The sequence below is a fragment of the Camelus ferus genome, chromosome 30, assembly GCF_009834535.1.
Source record: "Camelus ferus isolate YT-003-E chromosome 30, BCGSAC_Cfer_1.0, whole genome shotgun sequence".
NCBI classification, from domain to species: domain Eukaryota; kingdom Metazoa; phylum Chordata; class Mammalia; order Artiodactyla; family Camelidae; genus Camelus; species Camelus ferus.
Window position 1 is genome coordinate 13585281 of NC_045725.1, and position 21561 is coordinate 13606841.

Consider the following 21561-nt stretch of genomic DNA (forward strand, 5'->3'; position numbering starts at 1 on the left):
TGCTGACAAGGATGTACGGAACAGAATGTCTCTCACACACAGGCTGACAGGGGAATAAAATGGTGCAACTACTCTGGAAAACAGACTGGAAAACTCCAGAAGTATAATTATTCTGCAAGGCTGAAGATTACCTTACCCCATGAGCTGGAACTTCCATTCTGAGAAGCGCCTGCACCTTTATACAAAGATGCATATACAGGAATTTCATGGTAGCATTGTTTATAACAGCAAAAAAAAAAAAAAAAAAAAAAAAGAAAGAAAGAAAGAAACATCCCCCAAATGTCCAGCGACAGAATGGACAAGTAAGGTGTAATTGATGCAGGCAATGGCATGGATGGAAAATGGAACATTCCACAGCTTCTGTTACCAATTCGGACCATCTCCAGAGCATAACGTTGAGAGAAAATGGCTAGTTACAAACAACTATACACGTGGACAAAATTCGTAATAGTGTATGGTCTTTGGGAAGGACGTAATGAGAGTTATAATCCATGCATGATTGTGGAAGGACACAGAGGAGTTTCAAAAGCCTTGGAAATGTTCTGTTTCTTAAGTTGAGTGATAGACAAAATTGATGTTTGCTTTTTATCCTTCTCTGTATTTTCCTTTTATTATGTGCGTTGTTTAAAGCATAAGTATTCCACATACATACATATTTTTATCCTGGTCCTGATATTTTATTTTATCTTTTATTTTATTTTTTCACAATACAAACATATATTTAAAAATATTTGTCGACTGAGAGATTTATAAGCTCGAGTGGAACACCACACCAGGAATCAAGATAGTCTATAACCCGCAACCGAGTCCCTCTGGATAAGCTACCCTGTGTTTGGCTGCTGGTTGCATGTACAGAACAGCCCCCATTCCTGACCATCAGTAAGACCAGATAGACAGGCATGTAGCCATCCAAAAGGCCCCATGAAAGGGACTTCCCATGTGCTCTGTAACTGGTCCAAAGGAAGCAGGAAGTAAGGATTCAGATTAGAGTTTGCATTTGCAAGTTAAAGGAGAGAGGGGTGGAATCAGGGAAGCGGCCTCCGCAGCCTCCCTTACCTTCTCACAGTACCAGCCTCTGTTGACGCCCACGTTGCCGTGTCCGATGGAGACCCTGCCCAGGGGGCTGAGCAGGGCAGCCAGCTCGATGTGGAAGATGTCTGTGCGGCCACGGTCAAACACTCCAGCCCTCCAGGAAGATCTTCCCGCTGTTCTTATTCCCTCTGGCCCCGTACATGACCAGGTAGATTTTGGACTTGGTCCCAGCCCCCTGGACATCCCCGGTGAAGACGGTCACAATATAGGAGATGGCTGGTGTGGAAACAACAGGGGAAAAGGGAAGCAGAGGCTTCAATGCAAGCTGATTACAATGTCCTACCCACCTTCTCCCCTACCTGGCTACACCGCCCTAGGCACCCCCCTCTTCCATACATCCTTCATTCCCCCAAGTCCTCCTGCCCCAGATGACAGCCAGTGCCCCTCTCCAGTTCACTTTATCTTTTTGACTTTGTGTGGCAGTGTGTCTGAGTCTAGGAAGGAACTACAGGTTAACAGGAAGCTGCCAGCCCCAATTACAGGAAACTCCCAAAGAGAAGGAAGAGCTTGGGTTGACTCTAAGAATAGTACTTGTTATTAATGCTAATTACCAGGTGCATATTATTAGTAGCTGCTGGATGAGTTCTATTATGTCTCATTTAATTATAATAGTCAACTCGACTACCAGGGGTTTATGTTCCTGGGCTCTGATTCATTTAGCTTGCTTCTTTCACTCATAGCTTAAAAACCTCACTCGTATCAGACGGCACAGAGTCCTTCTTTACCCGGGATGACAAAAAGTCGAGGGAGGAATAGAATGCTGTGGGTTGGGCCATTTGGGGTTCTGGTCAGTCAGAGGACAAGGAGTTCTGGGATAGAGCCAGCGAGGGGAGCTCAAACTCTGAGATGAGACACAGTAAAGGAAAACATTAAAGACAAACATTTGAACAGGAAACTACCGGAAATTCTGCTAAGGTCTGGCCCTTTTTTTTTTTTCACTCTGTCCTGGAGTCTAAGGCAAGTGGTACTTTAAGCCTTGTTAATTTCCCCCGCCTCCCTTTCATCCTGCCCCTGCCCCTGCCCTCATCCCCTGACTCCAGAGAAATAAAAATCCCCAATGTCTTCGGAATAGAACACATGCAACTACACGGATGTATCATTCGTTCAGACATTTGCACCTTCCTTTGTTTAACAAACATTTACTGAGTGCTTACTGTATGTCAGGCCTTGGGAGGATGTGAAGGAAAAAAGAAACAGCCCCGGCCCTAACAGAGTGGGTCTCCAGCTTTATTTTTCCACAACACGTGGACAGACTGGTACTCTCACACATGACATGGCCGTAGTTTCGGACCGTCTGGTTCCTCCTCCTCCTCCTCCTCCTCCTCTATCGCTGGAAGCAAGTAATAGTAACATAGTTGAAGGGAGCGCATGAAACCCACTCTAGTGTATGTTTCTACGAAAATCCATTTGCAAACTCTAGTTACAGATGACTTGTGACACACCCACGATGGTCAGACCGGGCCCAGGGCACACAAAGCCAAGGCTGAAGAGTGCTGGAGCGGAGGAGAATTCAGTTTCCTGAGCAATAAATAGCAATCAAGTCCTGCCCTAAATGTCTGGAGCAAAAGAAGGGAGAGACTGTCCTGTCTGGAGTGTGGCAGTGATGGGGGATGGTTTAGAGGAAATGACTGGAAGAAGGGATTTAAGAAACAAAAAGAAGAGAAATGGCAGTACAGGCTGAGGGGAGGCATGTTGCAAAGAGAAGGGAAGAGAAAGAGTGAGGCTAGCAGCTAAGGGGAGGGGAGAGGGGAGGTGTGCGGATGAGGTGGGAGGAGAGTGGAGGGGGCAAAAGTAAGTACAGACAGAGTAGAAGGCATGCAGATGAGGGGAGGGAGCTGGAGGGTGGGTGGAAGTGGTGGGAGAAGGTGTTGAAAGATGCTGCTGGGGGGAGGGTATAGCTCAGTGGTAGTAGCACATGCTTGCACGCACAAGGTCCTGGGTTCAATCCCCAGTCATAAACAAACAAACAAATAAATAAGATGCTGCTGAAATGGCCAACTGGGGCTCCATCGTGGAGCCATTTTTATCTTATGCCCCCGATCATGGGCTCCTTCTCCAGGCAGTGGGGAGCCATGGGAGGTTCTGCGGCGGAGCACGCTCTCAGCGGTGCCCATTCATGGACATCAATTTTCTGGAACATACCATGCTATGCTGGGAGTTTCAGGGTTTCCATGGAATTCACACAGGAGAGAGATGTCAGAGGCAGACTAAATCTTGGATCAGCTGTGTGACCTTGCACAGGTCTCTGAGCTTGTGACTCAGTTTCCTCACCTGTGAAATGGAAACAATAACCTTCCCCACCTTCTAGGGTTGTTGTGAAGATGAGAGGAGGTGAAGTGGGTCAGTGGCCTAGAGAGAGCCTGGCATAAAGTAAGCACTCAGCAGTAAGAAGAGTTAAGAGTGAATCGACATCCTTATAAATGTCCACATGGGTCAGGAGTTCACATCCTAGCCCCACCCTACAGATAACTTTCCTTGCCCTGGGAAGTTAGTGTCTGCTCAGGGGCACCTCTCCATCTCCTTTGGCATCAGCAGAGGCCCAGACTCCAGCCCAGGGGGGACAGAACACTTTCAGGGACAGGAGAAATGTTGTCTGAAGACACGGCTGGTTCCCAGTTGATTGCAGGCCTCCAGACCCGCAGATGAGAACACCGACCCTCAGGCAGAAAGTGAAATATTAGCCCACAGGGGGTCCCCTTCCTTCAGGTCTACCTGTGGTCTCAGCTCCGCCCACTAAGATGTCCCTCTGGATTTTGCCATCATCTTCATCCAAGGCCAGCCAGCGGTTAAGAGGGAAATCATACTTTCTTTTGTTCCCAATATCTTCAATGACAATCTGGGAAGGAGAAGAGAAGGAAAGAAGATTAAATGTCATTGAAGGCACACCTGATGACCGCATCCTATTCCTCCATCACTTGAGTGTACGCTAAGGGTATGCTCTCAGCGTCTTAGTGGCCCAAGGAAAGCTTATTACAAGAACACACCTGTTGTCAGAAACCTTGCTAAGCACTGAGAGTCACAGGGGTGACGACAATCACCTCCTTCCTGAATTACTGAGCCTTTGTTCCCCTACTCTGTGGCAGATCATTAAAAACAAAAAACTGAATGCAAGAAACTTGGCAGGGTGTGCCCTGTGAGCCTGGGACGCCGGAACGGGCAGCCTGGGTTTGCAGACGGCACCAAGATCATCATCCTCCTCACCTGGTGAAGGCTGGGATTCCGACCTTGCTGAGAAGCAGAGCCCATGCCAAGGGCACTACAGGCCCTGAATCTGGCACACAGAACCCCGGGACCGGGCGATCAGGTCGGAAAATGTCAGCCCCTGACAGTGAGGCTGGGGAGCTGGGCATCTCTGAAGCTGCCGTGGGGGACTGACATGTGAGCGAGGCTGGGGAGGCTGAGAGAAGTGTGTGTTCTAGAGCTCACCAAGGAGCCGGGGGGCCCTCCCCAAATGTCCCAGGAACACCCACTGAAAACTCACTCTAAGTGGGATCGTCAATAACCAGACCGACTCCTCCAGCCATAACTGGAGGGCAGAAGCAACTGGCAACAGAAAGAGGGAGTTGAAAAGAAAAAAAATCTGCCCAGGTGTGCCCAGGGCTGCCCGACAGAGGGGGGCTCTGATTCCCAGTGAAAGACTCACTTCCTAAGACCAAAGTGTTTGCAGTGTGGAAACAAGGCACACCCTGGCCTGCCTGAAGGCATCTCACCTTGTTCTGTAACCCAGCGCTCATTGAGGAAACTTCTGGACTCAGAGCTGGCCTCCTGAGGACACCACTCACCAGGGAGGGGCCAGTGGTCTGAGCCAGTGAACAGGACCAGCCATCCCACCAGGCTTCTCTCCCCAGATAAATCAGCATTCAGGCTCTGGTTTATAAATCAGCCCCTTGTAAGTTTGGTTGGTGTGAGTCACCCTCTAGGGCTTGCTGATATGATCGAGTCTCTTGTTCTTTCAGAGCTGAGTGCCTGGAAGCCACTGTGGCACTGTCCAGAGGGCACTCTGTCACGGAAGGCAGTTCATCCTCTGCCAACTTATCTGTCTGCACATGTCTCTGTGGCTTTCATCTCCCAGGTGGGGTGGGGGAGATCAGGGAGCCGCTGACAAGGATCTGGGCTACACCTCTTTACTCTGACCCTCACAGCGTTGGGAAAGCAAGGTGAAGAAAGAAAGGACTTAATCTATTAGATAAGCTGTCACATCTCCCAATAAACCTAAATAAACAGATTCACCATTTCTGTCTTTAAATGTTCGCAGACTGGTGTGCCAGCCATGACTCCGAGAGCAAAAGACAACCACCCTCACAGTTCACAGAGAGATGGCTTCCATAAAGGGCCTTCTCCTGGCCTGGCGTCTGATGGAAACTCCTGGCTTGAGAAATTTAGCTAATCTGAAAAATAAAATGTGTTACCATTAAATCTCTCTAGAGGACAAAGCTAGCCAGCACAGCTGAACTGCCAAGGAAAGAGACGACATGCGAATGAGTATTTGAGTAACAACTAAGACTTTAAAAATTAGACTTTCCGAAATGCCAAATCACAAAGAAAGGCCAAAACTTAAACGCTAGTGTAGAAAGCATACAGGTCCATGAAATAGTTCTGGAACTTTTCTGGATGTATACTGAAGTATGTAAACCATTATTTATGACATCTCTTGGTCCCAAGGTCTGCAGGATGAGGCTGGGGGAAGCTGGCTCCCGGAGGGTAGGACATTTTGGGACACACCTGGTAGCGAAGGAGCTGAGACATGAGAGGCGGCGCGAGTGATGCCAGCACCCAGCACAGAAAGACTGTGCCGGGGGCGGGGCGGAGGGCGCTCCCAAGAGCATCCTGGCCTCTGCTGATGTGGGTCCTGGTGCTTGGGACATTACTAAGGGCCCCTCGGGGGAGAGCAAGCAGCTTTCCCACTTCTGTTCACAGTTGCCCAGACACCCCTGGTTTTTCATACTGTTCCTTTGAAGAATTCAAGACATCTCAGCAATGGTTTTTTACCTTCACCTTGAATGACAGAAGCACACACCTGGAGTGTGTGGGGGAGAGACAGACAGACAGACAGAAGTAATAACCTAACGAAAAGCAAGAGCCATTGTCTCCCCGAGGAATGCTCTCCACCTGCAGACAAGCCCACAGGCTGGGAAACCAGGGGTCGTGAGCCCTTGGGAGGTGAGAAGGCGAGAAGGGAGCCTGTCCACAGTGGAGCTGCTCTGCTCTGCTCTGCAGCACAGTTACAAGGTGAGACCACCTGCTACAAAAAGCCAGGGAGGACAAACCACCCCGGAAGAAGAGGAGGAAAAGATGAAGTTGCCAAGAGCAGGGGTTCTTTCTTTCCTGTTCTTTCCAGATGGTTCACAGACACACCCAAACGATCTGGCATCTCCTCCCGCGCGGGGCAAACATGTCTGTGTGAACACATGGAGTTGGTCTTGGAGTCAATACATTGTAGATCAATGTAGAATGTCAACTCTGACTCACGGCAGCGCTCCTGCCTTGGTATGGGAATCACTTCCACCAACTTTACGTAACCTGATTGAAGCAGAGGCCCGTTCTGCGCAGAAGAAATGAACCCCACACACATAGGGCAGCTTGGAGAGAGGTTGAAGGGCCTCCTCCCTCCCGCCTAATGTGCCGAGATGCCAGAAATGCAGACAATCTGAGTGGTCCACAGTGATCCTTCTCTGAACCAGCCATGGGGCAGGAAGTGAACGTAAGACAAATCCCTGTTTCCAGTCTTCCTTTTAAAAATGCTTATATGAGCCACTACATATAAAAATAGATTTTAAGAGTTTCTTCTATACAGCGTAGGAAACTATCTTCAATATCTTGTAATAACCTTTAATGAAAATGAATATGAAACAGAATATATGTATGTGTATGCATGACTGGGACACTGTGCTGTATATCAGAAATTGACACATTGTAACTGACTGTACTTCAATTAACAAGAAACTAAAAGATGAAAGAAAAATGTATATATGTTATCCAGTAAAGGTGGCCCTTGACACATAAGCAGCCATCACCACATTCCAGAAACCACTGCTGAACTGTGGTTTCCCTTTAGAGTTCTTAGATCACAGGAAAGGGATGGGTAAGTTTTGATACGGGGAAAAAAGGTGGGAAAGACTCTGGAGCTTAGGAATCCACTTTGAAATCTCAGCACCCAGGGGTCAGCAGGGAAGACCTGGGCTCATGGAAGAATGAGGGAGTGTTCTATGGGGGGACTGAAGCTCAGAAAGAAGGGAGGGTGGTCTCCTCCTCCTGTCACAGGGCTGTCCTTCCCCACACGCTCTGTGTCTCACTCATCACATTGAAATACTGTGTCAATTGATAGGTGGCATGCCACAAATAGAAACTGACTGTAAATGACAGCATTTGAATGGTGACACCCTTAAGGCTCTAGCTCCTTCCTCCGCACTTCATCCCTCTCCTCTGAGCCTGCCCACACATCCACTCCCTCATCACTGCCTCAGGCTGCCTCATTCAGTAAAGACCTTTGATGGCTTGTTCTGACCAAGACCTGTGATGGCCCCGCCCTCACCCAACGCCCTAACATTACTTCTCAGTTCTCTGAGTCCTGTGCCCTGGCCCAGAGTTATTCAGCGTCCCTGCGCCACCTTCCAGCTGCCCCTCATCTGTCAGTCCTTTTGCCCAAAGGAGTTCTCCTCCCTGCCCCACCCCCAGCAAAACCCTCCCCGTCTTCACGATCCAGCTCCAACGGACCCTCCCTGAAGCACCCTCCGATGCCCACAGGCACAGGTCCCCACAACGATGTCTATTTGTGCCTCATACAACACTCATCCTGCTTTGCACTCAAGTTGGAGTGATTCTGTTTTCTGATTTTCAAACTGACAGCCCTGGTTCGATCAACTTTGGGACCCCCTAGGACAGAATGGTCATTCATTGAAAACTGGACTTTTCCTGAAGTTTCACAACATTGTAAACTGACTATAACCCAATAAAATAAAATTTTAAAAACAGTTTTGCAGTATAAGGTCACAGTAACTACTTAAGAACCTGTCTCATCTCTTTTGGAAGCAGAGCCACAGTCACTGTAACAGCTGCGGGTGCAGTGCGGGGCCTACGGTGTGACAGCCACTCAGTGAGTGTTTGCTGGACGTTGAGGGTAATTGGTGACCTGAGGCCATGGTGGGCTTCCTGAGGTCCCTGAAATCAGCTCCACCAGCCTCCGTCTCCTCTCCTGTCAAAGCCAGTGGTGCTGGTGGAACTTACACTCCCCCAGCACGCAGTAGGTGACCCATCTGATTCTGGACTTTCTAACACATGGCACAGTGGAGAGAATGCTGCCTCAGAGTCCAGGGGACCTGGGGCAGGTGCCCGTCCTGCCACTGAGGGGCTGCGGGGCCGTGGGCAAGTCTGTCTACTGAAGCAGATGGACCAAGGGTGAGGCCCACTGGCAACGTCATGTTCCATCTTGTGGCTGTTGCCCCTCTGACGTGGTCGGTGACCTGAACTGATCATCTGAGTCCATCACAATTCTAGGGCTCACCAGACATGAGGATCCAAGCCATGTGAAAGCCTGGAAGAGGGAGCATGCCAGCCCCGCTGAGAGGGTGAAGAATGGGGTGTCAGAGGTGTCGGTCACCCCGAGCACCACCAGCTGGGGCTGAGGAACATACATGGCAATTGACTAAGGAAAGAGGGAGATGACCCATGAAGGAACTAATTACACTAGCTTTTAGATTTATCCCACCAAGCCCTCACACGTTAACATGGAAGGAGCAGTTGTCACTTGACATCCAAGGCAGCCAGCCCAGCAACGTGGAGAATGGGAGCTCTTGCGGTCCAAGTGGCAAATCTGGACATGCAGCCAATTTAACAGCCCCTTCAGTTGGTGCCTCCGGGGAGCTGAGGGCCAGCAGATCAATCAGAGTGAGTGGAGGAGGGGCACACGGAGGCCCAGCCACAGGGAGGCAGGAGGCTGGGGCTCGTGTGCGTGGTGTCGTCCCAAAGTGGCGAGAGATGGCCCTAGGTTCCCCCTCTCCTCTGCTTTCAGCTTGTGCCCACCCTGCCTGGGACCTAAAACCCTCCTTCCTCCTTTCTCATTATAATTCTTCCCCCGGGAATATATCTAGTAAACCCAGGTGTGCTGCCCTGCAAAATGCTGTCATTATTTTTATGTCTTATCCCCAGGGAGCATTTTGGTTTGACTTTGATTTAGTTAAATGAACAGGCTGTTAGGGATTCTCCAGAAGCCAATGAACCTTTGGAGGGATACCTACCTTGGCACTGGGGGGACCGGCAGGGACCTGCCTACCAGGCCCTGAACTCACCTTATGCAAAATACTGGTCCAAAGAGAAGAAGCAATCTCACATTGAGAGTAGCCAGCTTGGCCTTCAGGTTTGAAAAAGTGTCTGACTAGCAAACAATAAGGAGAGGAAAAGAAGAGGAAGGAGGGAGGAAGGAAGCATCATTCTAAAGAAGCAGAAGAGAACTCTGAATAAAGGATACAGAGAAAGAGTTAAGAAACTGCTATGCTAAACAGAATACAAGAAGATACAGTCTTTGTGAAATAGCAGTAAACATCTTTAAGCATAGAAGGGGCTGCAGTGAAAAGGCAGTAAGATGATATGAAAAGAGAACTAGATTACTAGGTATCAAGAAAAACAAAAGTCTAGAGCAGCAAACATATCAAAGGTCTTACAGCTCTGCACGCCCTATAACCAGCTCCTAGGAATTCATTGTAGGAAATAATCATAGATGTGCGTAAAGATAAGAGACAAGAATGTTTGTCACAGCGCTATTTACAGTGTCAATCATTTTAAGGGGAAAAAATTGAAATGTTCAACAAAGGGCACTTGGTTTGATAATTCATACTATATCTGAGCAATGAAACACAATACTATTATAGTCATGAAAAATTGCATTGTGAAATATCAGTGTCATTCTATTTAAATAGCTTGGGGAAATATGCATATTATATTTGAAACTGGAAACAAAGCAGTTTGTAAGACATTGTATTTATTATGATCCCATTATTTTTAAATGATATATGTATATTAATTCACAGAAAAATGCCTGGAAGATACGTATCAAAACATGAACACTGTTATCTTCGGGTAGTGAAACCCTGGTGGTTCAGATTATCTTATTCTTGCTTATTTGTATTTCTTAAATTTTTTACAGTGAGTATGTATTACTTTTGTAAGAAGAAAAAAATATTTAAAAGAAACATTCAGAATTAAAATTCTCGTTCAGAGGAGAAGGAAATGGAACTGATGATATGGAAAAGCAAATCAATCATGAGGTGAGGGAATTTTACAAGTTCTTGTGGAATGCGGAAAAAATAGAGACGAAAGGAATAAAAGACAAGCTGAGAGCTTTGGAAAACAGAATGGAGATCCAATAAATGGACAGTTGGTGTTCCTGAAGACGAGACCAGAACAAAGCCATCCAAGCAAGAATTCAGTATATAATAGGAGACCTCTTTTCTGAGCTATAAATAAATAAATAACAAATATCCTATGCATCAGAGAAAAGACTCATCATGTTTCAGAGAAGTTAAGAAGGAAGGAAGGAAAGAAAGAAGGAAGGAAGGAAGGGATGGGGTGGAGAAGAGAGAGAAGGGGAGGGAAGGGGTGGAAGGAGAGGGGAGATAGATGAATTAACAAAGACCCTACACCTAGACATTATCTGGCAAGACTTTTGAATTACAAATAAAAAGAAAAAAATCCTACAAGCATCCTGTCTGGGAAAGAAACCCACAAAATAAGTTGTCCAGGAAGAAAAATAAAGTTGGCGTCGATATCAAATTTCAGATGGTAATGGAACAAGATTTACACGCACTCTATATCACTTGAGCTATACCCTCCCCCTTTCTTCTTCATTCTTAATTTGTCCCAGGCAGGTGAAATTACAAGGACCCATGGTGTAGAAATTTGAGGTACAAAGCAACAGCCCAAGATAAGTCAGGAGAAAGCTTATGATTAGGGTGACATGAATGCTACAAGCAGGCTGGGTTATAAACATTCGTGGGAGGGGGAGGTTCTGGTGGCCAGAGTCAGGGGATGCTTCGTGGTAGAGTCTTAGGAAGATCAGACCCTCACTGGGTGCAGATGAGAGTGGTGAGCTTTCTTGGAAGGTGATAACGTAGGCAAAGCCTTGAAGGCTGGGAGGAGGGCAGAGTGGTTGGCCAGCAGGCTTAGGTAGAAGAGTGGAGGCAGACAGATCTAAAAAGGGAAGTTAGAGGAATTAGATTTCCCCCTCCCGGGCCACAGGGACCACAGACAGGCAGCTGAACCCACCTTGGACAGGAACCAACCTGGAGACCCGCCCTTGTTGTTGTGGCCAATATTGATCTTCATGAGCTGCCCCAGATCTGGGGCATCCAGTAGGAACTTGTCTTCAGCTCCCTTTTCAAAGTTGTCCTTTTCGTTCTCCAGCCGACGCTCGCCTGTATGCACAGACCCACGAGAAGGTTACAAAGGAGACCAGAGGAGGTGAGAGAACCAGCTCCAAACTTTCATGGGCAACCTGCTGAAGGTTGGTCTCAAAGTCAACACCAGTGGAGGCTGTGTGGGTGGGGACAGGCCGTATGTGGGCACTCTCTGTACTTCCATGCCATTTTGCTGTGAACCTAAAACAGCTCCAGTTTTACTAATTTTAAAAAAGTCAAGAAGGGTAGCTTCACCCCAAGATCTACAGGCTCCTTAAATCCCTCTAGCCTGCAGTCAAGGCTGAGGCTTGCCTTGCGTGTGGCTTGTGCCTAAGACCCATGACTGGGCTTCTGATTTCTGCCTTACCCCAGAGTCCCCACCCTAGTAAACGGATTTGCCCCTCCATCCCGGAACTTGAGGCCCTGCCTTGCTCTGCCAGTTGCTTGTCCTGAACTAGGAGCACACCCATGGTCGTTGTTCCAGGGATGGTTGGCTGGGACCCTGACATCAATCAGCCAACAGGCTTCCTTGGGCCTGACTCCTTTTCTGGAAAACAGTGATGGGAACAGTCATCAGGAAAAAAAAAAAATAGACAAAATATGATCATATGTAGTGTCTCATGGATGATCAAAACACGTATTGCTGCTAATCCTTTTTGCCATGGAAAATTAAAAAGAAACTCATTAAGTGACATGTGACTCATTAAAACAGTTCTTATTTGTTAAAAAAAAAAAACCATCATGAGATGTTACGGGGTGTTTAGCATCCTTTTTGTCCCCTCATTTACTCCTCGCCACAATCCAAGAGGAAGCGATTGTAATTGTTTCGCAGATGAAGAAACTGAGACTTGGAGAATTTTAACAACTTGCCAAGAGTCACACAGATGTTAAGCACATAGCTAGGACCTGATCTAACTTGTTCCTTCCACTTTGCAGTTTTCTGTTACGATGTTCCAACATCCACTGGTCATATTAGCCCTTACAGTCCCAACTAAGCATTAGCTTTTTGTTTATGCTGTCCTGTCTTTTCTAAAATTTGAGTCTTTAAATTTTCTAAATGTCAAATGGCCACAATTCAAACATGGAAAATCATATTAGCTGTCCACTGTACCCACCACCTGGATGTAGGAGGTACAACAGCAACATTTTGTATAATTTGCTTAGGCCCTTCTCTCTCTCTCTTTTTAAATAGACTTTATTTTTTTTAGAGCAGTTTCAGGTTCACAGCAGAATTGAGTATAAAATACAGAGAGTTTGCACATAGCCCTCCCCACCCACACATACACACTCCCCTACCCTCGACATCGCTCACCAGTGTGGCATATTTGGCCCTTCTTTTTTTTTTAACGGAAATGAAACCCAACAGGTAGGTCGAAAGTCTTAGGTCTATCCCTTCCCCTGCTACTCTCTCCCCAAAAGAAACACTATTGTCAATTGGTATCCAGTAGTTCCTGAGAATTTCTTTGCATATGTATGTATCCATAAAGAAAATATACTATTTTTGCATGTTTTAGAATTTTACATAAACAACATCATAGTGCACATGCTCTGTCTCAGGTTCCTTATCTGTGCAATGGGGGTGATGAGAGCATCGCCTCCTAGGGGCTGTTATGAGGATTAACTGAACGAATGTGCGCAAAGCCCTCGGGGCAGCGCCTGGAGCGTGGTGAGGGGCTGTGTTCACGGCTGGGGTCTTCACTGTTGCTGCTGTTACAACCATCTTATCACTATCATCACACACCCTGTGCAACTTACTTTTTTTTCAGTTAATATCATGCTTTTGAGATTATTTTGTAGATGCTAGTAACAGAATTGATCCAACAGCTGTACAATAGTCACTGAATGAAGAAAACACTATTAGGTATGCATTTTTTTGCTGATGGACATCCAGGCTATTTCTGGTTGACTGTGCTTGTCAATAGCACTGAAATGAACTATTTTGTACCTTCCTTCTGCCCCACATTTGTAAGAACTGAACCAATAGGCACCTACAGAGTTGCTGACTCCTGAACTGTGTTCATCTTGAATGAATTAGATGCTGCAAACCTGCCTTCCAAAATGGTTGTCAACTACCACCAGCAGTGTCTGCAGGTTCCCAGTCCCCACAATCATTACTAACACATAGATTTAAATTTTTTTCTTTCAGTGTGTGTACAATGGTGTCTCATTATGGTTTTAATTTGCATTCCCTTGATTACTTGAAAATGTTGAAAGATTATTTGGAAGATGTTCATATATGTACATATATTTTGAGAGATTGGTTCAAATGTATATTGGCCATCGAGGACTTGCTCTTCCATAATTTTTCTGTTCATATACTTTACTATGTTTTTCTATTGTCTTTCTTTAATCTCTGATGTCTTTTCTCAGACAGTTTTCTTGTTTTCATGGATTTCATCAAAATTTCCCTTTATTGTTGGTGGTTTTAGTGAATTGTTCAAGAAACTTCATCCTAAATCGAGATTTTGAAAAAGACACTCGCTTAAAAGTTTCTCCTAAAAATTTCATAGTTTGCTTTTTCACATTTAAATCTCTCGACCATCTGGAACTTATTTTTGTGTATGGCAAAAGGTAAAAAGATCTACTTTTATCTTTTCTCATATGGTTAGACAATTGCTTAAATACCAGCAACTGAATATTTCATCCTTTTCCCTCTGATTTACAATGCCACGGTCTGTGTGCTTCTAGACTCTTTATTCTGTTGCTTCATTTGTTTATCCTTCTTTCATATCACACTGTTTTAATTTTTAGAGATCGGACTGTCTTAATATCTGGCAAGGTAAATATCCTCATATTATTAATATTGTCAATATTATTTCTGTTATTCAAAAGTGGCAATACTTGGCAATACTTAGCCCTTTGCAGATGTGAATTTTAATAGCTTAAGCTTTGGGGTGTTGCCTTTTGGGAATTTGACTGACATTGTGTTGCATTTATAGAATAACCTGAGGAATTTGAGCATCTTAATCAATTACGTCTTTTTTCATCCTTGAGCATGATATATCTTTCCATTTATTTGGGTATATTTGTATGTCCTTAAGTAAAAATTTTTATTTTTTCCAAAATGCTCTTTTGTTAGATTTTTTTCTTAAACACCTTATAATTGCTGTTGTAAATCATATATTTTAGATTAAATGTTTGCTTGCTGTTTTTATTGATATTTGTATATTAATCTTGTATCCAGCTTCCTTTATTAAAACTTTCTCATTAGTTCTAATAATTTTTAAATTCTCTTGGATTTTACAGATGATCATTAGTTTTTATGAAAATTAAAGTTTGTTTCTAAGAGGGGTCAGAGATTGGATTCTAATTTTACTGACTTATCAAAGAATGTTGTCTCTGTGATATCAATTCATTTGCATTTGTTTAAGACTTGTTTTGTGGTTTAGTATGAGGTGATTATGTGCTTGAAAAGAATGCGTATTCTCTACCAGTTGGATGCAGGAATCTACATTAGATCAAGGTTATTAACTGTGTTGTTAAAATCTGCACGTAAATACTAAATTTTTATCCATTTGACTTATCAGTTATTGAGAGTACTGTATTAAAATCTTCCACTATGATTATGTACTTGTCAAGTTTCTCCAAGAATTTTGTTAATTTCTGCTTCACATATTTTGAAAATATGTTGTTCAATCTATATAAGTTCAGAATTATTATATCTTCCAGGTTAATTGCTCTTTTTGTCATTGTCTAATATACTTATTTCTTTTTTTTAATTTTTAAAAAGTTTTTTAATTGAGGTATAGTCAGTTTACAATGTTGTGTCAATTTCTGGTGTACAGCATAATGTTTCAGTCATACATATACACACATATACATTTGTTTTCATATTCTTTTCCATTATAGGTTACTACAAAATATTGAATAGAGTTCCCTGTGCTATACAGAAGAAACTTGCTGTATATCTATTTTATATATTGTAGTTAGTATCTGCAAATCTCAAACTCCCAATTTATCCCTTCCCACTCCTTTGCCCCGGTAACCATAAGTTTGTGTTCTTTGTCTGAGAATCTGTTTCTGTTTTATAAATAAGTTCATTTGTGTCCTCATTTTTTTTTTTTTTAGATTTCACATATGAGTGATATCATATAGTATTTTTCTTTCTCTCTCTGTCTTATTTCACTTAGAATGACAATCTCCAGGTCCATTCATATTGCTGCAAATGGCATTATTTTATTCTTTTTATGGCTGAGTAGTACTCCATTGTATAAATATACCACATCTTCTTTATCCAGTCATCTGTCGATGGACATTTAGGTTGTTTCCATGCCTTAGCTATTGTAAATAGTACTGCTGTGAACATTGGGGTGCATGTACCTTTTGAATTAGAATTCCCTCCAGATATATGCAGGAGTGGGATTGCTGGATCACATGATAAGAATATTTATTTCTGATGAAGTGTTTTGTTTTAAAGTTTAACTTGATGGATATTTATATAGCTATACCAGCTTCTTTCCTGTTTTTGACATGTTTCTGATATACTTTATTCCATCTTATTTACTCTCAGCCTTTCTGTATCATATATTTAAGTTATATTTTATTTCTTTTAATTTAATATGAGGCTATTCTTTAGCTGATGAGTTTAGTTTATTTCTATTTATTGTATTATTCATACATTTATTTTTTGCTATTAGCCATGCTTTTTCTTTCCTCATTTCCTGACTTCTATTGAATTGATTGAGTCTTTATTCCCCTTTAATTCCCTCTACTGGTTTAGAAATTATACATTTCTCTTTCGGGGTGATTACTGTTACAATTTCAATATGCATGCTTGACTTATTAAAGTCTAAAGTTAATCAATATCTCTACTCTCCTAGGAATGAGCAATGGGCTAGAGCCAAGAACTTTATTATGTTCTAACTCTCATTATCTCCTTTCTTTCTCAAAGATTAGTGTTTTGGGTCCACATTTTCTCATGTCTTGATAATAATCATTATCAGTACTGTTTTATATAGTCAATGCTTGCTTAAACTTGTTACAGAATTATCATTTGGGGGGCTTACCTTTGTTTCCTGCATCTCACTCCTTTCTCCTGGGTACAATTTCCTTTTTTTTAAAGTATATCCTTCAATGGTTATTTAAGCATATGTCTGTGAGTAGTAAGACCTATTTCTCTTTGTTTACATGGAAATTCATTCATTTTGGCTTCACTCTGAATGATAACCTACAGAATTCTAGGTTGATGTATATCATTGCTCAGAAGATTGAAGATATTATTCCATGACCTTATATCCTCTATAGGTTGCTGATGGGAATTTGTTATCAATTTAATTATTGTTTTTGCAGAAGATAATCCACCCAATCTGGTTACTTTTAAGAGCTTTCTGTTGGCCTTTGGCTCCATCACAATGTGTCTAGATGTCAATCAGTTATTATTTATCCTGTTCAATATTTCTGCTACTTAAATCTGAAGATTCATATCTTCGCTTAATTCTGAAAAATGTGATCAGCCAGCATCTCTTCAAATGCTTCCTCTCACCTATTCTATATATTCTGTTCCTGAAACTCCTGTTCAACATGCCAGAACTTATTCCCTTCCGCATGTCTCATGACCCCTCATTGATATTTTCCAACCCTTTATGTCTCTGCTACATCTGCCTATATTGTTTATATTTCTCTTACAGTTCACTAATTCTCTATTCAACGGTTTCTAATTGTGTTGTTTAACTTATCCATTACGTGTTTATATTTAGTAACTGTGTTTTCATTTCCTGTATTTCTGTTTGCTATATTTTTCACAGTGCCTTGTTCTTTTCCTCAATTGTTCCTTTCATGTTTATAGTCAGTTTAAACATACCTAAGTTACAGCCTTGCTCTTCAGATGAAATTCTGGAGGACTTAATCTTATTGCTTGTTGCGTCTACTGGTGTTTAGTCATGGTGGATTGTGTCCTTGAGTGTTCTGTGGTTTTGGAAAGTGAACTCATCTCTAGTGCTTTATCTGTGGGAATCCCATAAAGTCTTGCAAATGTTTCTTTCAAGCACCAAAGGGTACTGGCATGGAACCAATTTTCTGTACCTGGGGGGAGTGTAAAATCAGACCTCAAGCCTACATGTGTGCAAGACGAAAGTATCCATTTTTCAGCAATTGTGTTTTTAATCTAGGGTTCTTACAAAGGTAAGTTTACTGTACTGATGAGCAGTTGTTTTCCTAGCCTATTTTTTCTCACTGAACCTTTAGGTATCTTGGCTTTATATGTGGTTCTAATATTGTTTGTATATCTTGCCTCATACAGTGCCAAGATCTCATTTTCTGACCCCAAAAGTATATGGAAATCCATCCTGTGGACTGTTGAACATGAAAGCTCCCTTCTTTCAAGATCCACAGCATCAATTCATAACTAATACTTTGGTCCTGAGTTCTGTCTTCATTCCTGACACTGGAGAGTTCTCTTTTTTTTCCTTTTAATCCCAGCAATGCATTTTTAATTACTTAATATATTGTGTCCAAAATTCATGTCTCTATAGCTTTTCTGACTCTGATACTATTCTCTTCAATTAGCAGAAGCAGGAGAGAGCCACTTGTCTCAGTTTTGTTGGCCTGAACTGCTTTCCAGCACCTGCAGCCGTGTCTGTGCCCCTAGTTTATGCTCCACCTATGAAGCCAAGCCTAAGTTATTCCCTGGCCCCAGTCTTGTCTGCTCCAAACCACTGCATTGAATCTGGCCATGACCAGTCACATCTCAAAATATAATTCAAGATAGGCATGGAGGTTAGGGAGATAGAGTAAGTGAAAATGAGCCCCCTGGAGATGTGGAGATTGGGTCTGTTCTAGGAGAAAGAACAATTTTAAATCAACCCCAAACCAATCACAACTTATTCTGAAAACACATCACACACATAAATTTGACAAGATGGGTACCATGCTGCCTGGGGAGGGCCATGCATGGCAAATCACATCACAAGAAGAAAAGAGGTGTTCAACAGAAGAGCCTAGAGGAGACTGGAGTTGCCTTCCTCTGCCAGGAGGGTGAGGAACAGTCCACTTAAGAATCAGTTCTCACAAATGATAAGAGCTGGAGAGGCTGTGGAGAAAAGGGAACCCTCCTACACCTTTGGTGGGAATGTAGTTTGGTGCAGCCATTATGGAAAACAGTATAGAGATTCCTCAAAAGACTAAAAACAGACTTACCATATGATCCAGCAATCCCACTCCTGGGCATATATCCAGAGGGAACTTTAATTTAAAAAGATACATGCACCCCAATGTTCATAGCAGTATTATTTACAATAGCCAACACATGGAAACAACCTAAATGTTCATCGACAATGATTGGGTAAAGAAGCTGTAGTATATTTATACAATGGAATACCACTCAGCCGTAAAATAGAATAAAGTAACACCATTTGCAGCAACATGGATGGAGCTGGAGATCGTCATTCTAAGTGAAGTGAGCCAGAAAGAGAAAGAAAAATGCCATATGAGATCACTTATATGTGGAATCTAAAAAAAAAGACTAACTTATTTACAAAACAGAAACACACTCGCATACATAGAAAGCAAACTTACGGTTACCAGTGGGGGAAGAGGATGGGAAAGGATAAATTGGGAGTTCAAGATTTGCAGATACTAATATATATAAAATAGATTAAAAAAAAGTTCATACTGCATAGCACAGGGAACTATATTCAAGATCTTGTAGTCACTTATGGTGAAAAAGAATATGAAAATGAATACATGTATGTTCATGTATGACCGAAGCATTATGCTGTACACCAGAAATTGACACAACACTGTAAACTGACTATACTTCAATAAAAATATATATGTACAAAAAAAATCAGTTCTGCACATGGCTTGTGAAGAAAGGATTTCAGATCCATTACCTGTGTCTCCATACTCGCCAAAGATATTGATGCAGACGTCAGCATCAGTCCCTGCACCAAGGACGTCGCCAGTGTACACCTTGACTTCATACTTGTTACCTGGAAATGAAGGCAGAGAAAGCCTCAGCTCATCAGCGTCCTGAGGAGGGAAGAGCAGAGGCCCCAGAGTGGCTCCCACACTATTCACGCTTCCCTCCAGCAATGCATGTACTATCACCATTACCGTCAATAACTGAGCAAGAAACAAGTCGCCTGACATTGGTTCCAAGTGTTCATCGCCGAACTGCACGCATAGCGCTAATCAGGAGTAGCAGGGACTTTTGTTTCCATCTACCAACGTGTTGCCTTGGGATGCATGAATCAACCCAAATGCAAGGTGCCACCCCGAGCCGAACCAACCCACCAGTGCATCTCCCCTGGATACTGAAATGACTCCAGCTGGGCCCCCTGCCTCTACTCTGTCTTCTCCAATCTGTTCTCTACCCTGCATCAGAGTACAAAAATTCATTGGGGAAAATTGATTATGCAAATTAAAATCAAATTTATATGTAAATTGTCAAGGCAGTAGCCAATGCAGTGACCAGAGGAGCCAATGATAGACAGCAAACACATGTTCCGGCGTTGCTTCGTTTACAGACCTGTACCTGCTTCCTGTGTCTTTGCTCCATTTATTGAACAGAATTCTATTCTCTGTAACCCCAAACTGCCTCAGCCTTGGCCATGGCCTCAAGGAGGGAAGGGGCTCAATGCAAACCTGACAACACGATGATCCCCACCCAGGTCTCCCCACCCAGAGCCTGCCTCAGCGTGGGAGCAAAAGGCTGGGCTTGATAAGTGGAGCAAAGCAGAGATTCCTGGAGAGTTCCTTTGGGTGCCAACAATTCCAAGGGCTGAGACAGCTTTCTCTTCCCTTTCCTCTTCTTGCAATGGCTTTCTATTTCTCGTGTACTAGCATTTTTCTTTTTCAGATGTCTTATGCCCAGTATGTGAAGCTGTAAAAATTAGAGCTGTTTTAACTGAGGCCCAAGTCCCAGCCTCTGTTCCCACATCCTCCCTGGAGCCTCCCCTGAGGTCCCAGCCCCCGGGGCTCGTTCAGCTCTGAGCTTCTTGGCTCTGCCACCTTGTCTGTGTCAATGATTCCCAAGTTTCACCATCTACCCCTTGTGCAGTGTGCTGCTTCCTGCAGGGGAGACTCCTAAGTTCCTTAAGAACTTAAAATCGACCTGGGAAAAGGACTTCCTTCTCTCATATAGTCTCCCCCACATCCCCCAGCCCAGTGCTGGGCCCAAATTAAAGTCCCACTGAGTATGTTGAAAAGCTAATTGAATTTCCTGAAGCACAAAGTCCCTGGAAGTTACTTAAAGCCAAGGACTGAGGTGTGAGGTGGGGAGATGAAAAAGAAAAACTGATTTCATCCCTTCCCATCTCGAGTCGTGACCAGCAGTCCGGGGCTGCCCTCTAGAGATGAGACAGTGCAGAATCCTGCAGGGGACCCACAGAGGACACCTGCCCGCATGGCCCTGAAGGCTGACCTTTGACCTGCTGAGAACCTTGAGCCGAGAGGGACAAATGTCCTCCATTTTCACTTGGTGAAACCCGTGCAGGGGGATCCCCAGGGGGAGGGAAGACCCTCCCATCTTCGCCCCCAGCTGAACGCTCCAGAAGAACAGTCATTCTCAGATTCCCACCCCCTCTTACTTCACCACAAAGACACCTCTAAGACAGGACCCAGAACCAGGGCCTTTACAAGAGGCCAGAGCCCGGCAAACCCTGGGCTGAAACTTGGGCCACATCCAGGCTCCCTGGGGAGGCTGTCGACAAGGCAGATTTCCATGTTCCCTCCCAGAGGCCCTGCGTCGCACGGCTCAGCCAGCAGCTCTGCTCTCGGTCATCCTCCGAGTGGCAGAGGCCCCCACCAGGGGCTGCTTCTTCCCATCTCGGGCTGGTCTGTGAGAACCACTCATTTGGGTTCAAGTCCTTTCTCAGGTCCAGTCCGGGGCTCACTTCACACAGAGGTAGGACCCCTCGGCAGGGGGTCTGGATGCCCTTGGCAGGCAATACCAGGGGAGCATGTAGATCGGGAGAGGCTGTGAAGGCCGCTGCTGAGCATCAGGCAGTCAGGGGGGCGACGGGACCCCAGAGGGGACTGGGCAGAGTGAAGCAGCAGAAAGGATGAGGGGGATGGGGGGGGTCTGTGGAAGGAGTAGCAGGCAGTCTGAATCATTCCAGAAGGCAGAATTTGAATCAGCGGA

General features: G+C 44.2%; 1 protein-coding gene across 1 annotated transcript in view; it reads right to left on the minus strand.

The window, feature by feature from the left end:
* The window catches only part of LOXHD1 (lipoxygenase homology domains 1), a 152647-nt gene that overhangs the window by 98039 nt on the left and 33047 nt on the right, over positions 1–21561 (minus strand). The window contains 5 exon segments of the mRNA XM_032470447.1: positions 1057–1182; positions 1184–1308; positions 3805–3928; positions 11350–11498; positions 19310–19408. Of these exon segments, the coding sequence (XP_032326338.1) occupies positions 1057–1182; positions 1184–1308; positions 3805–3928; positions 11350–11498; positions 19310–19408 (623 nt within the window).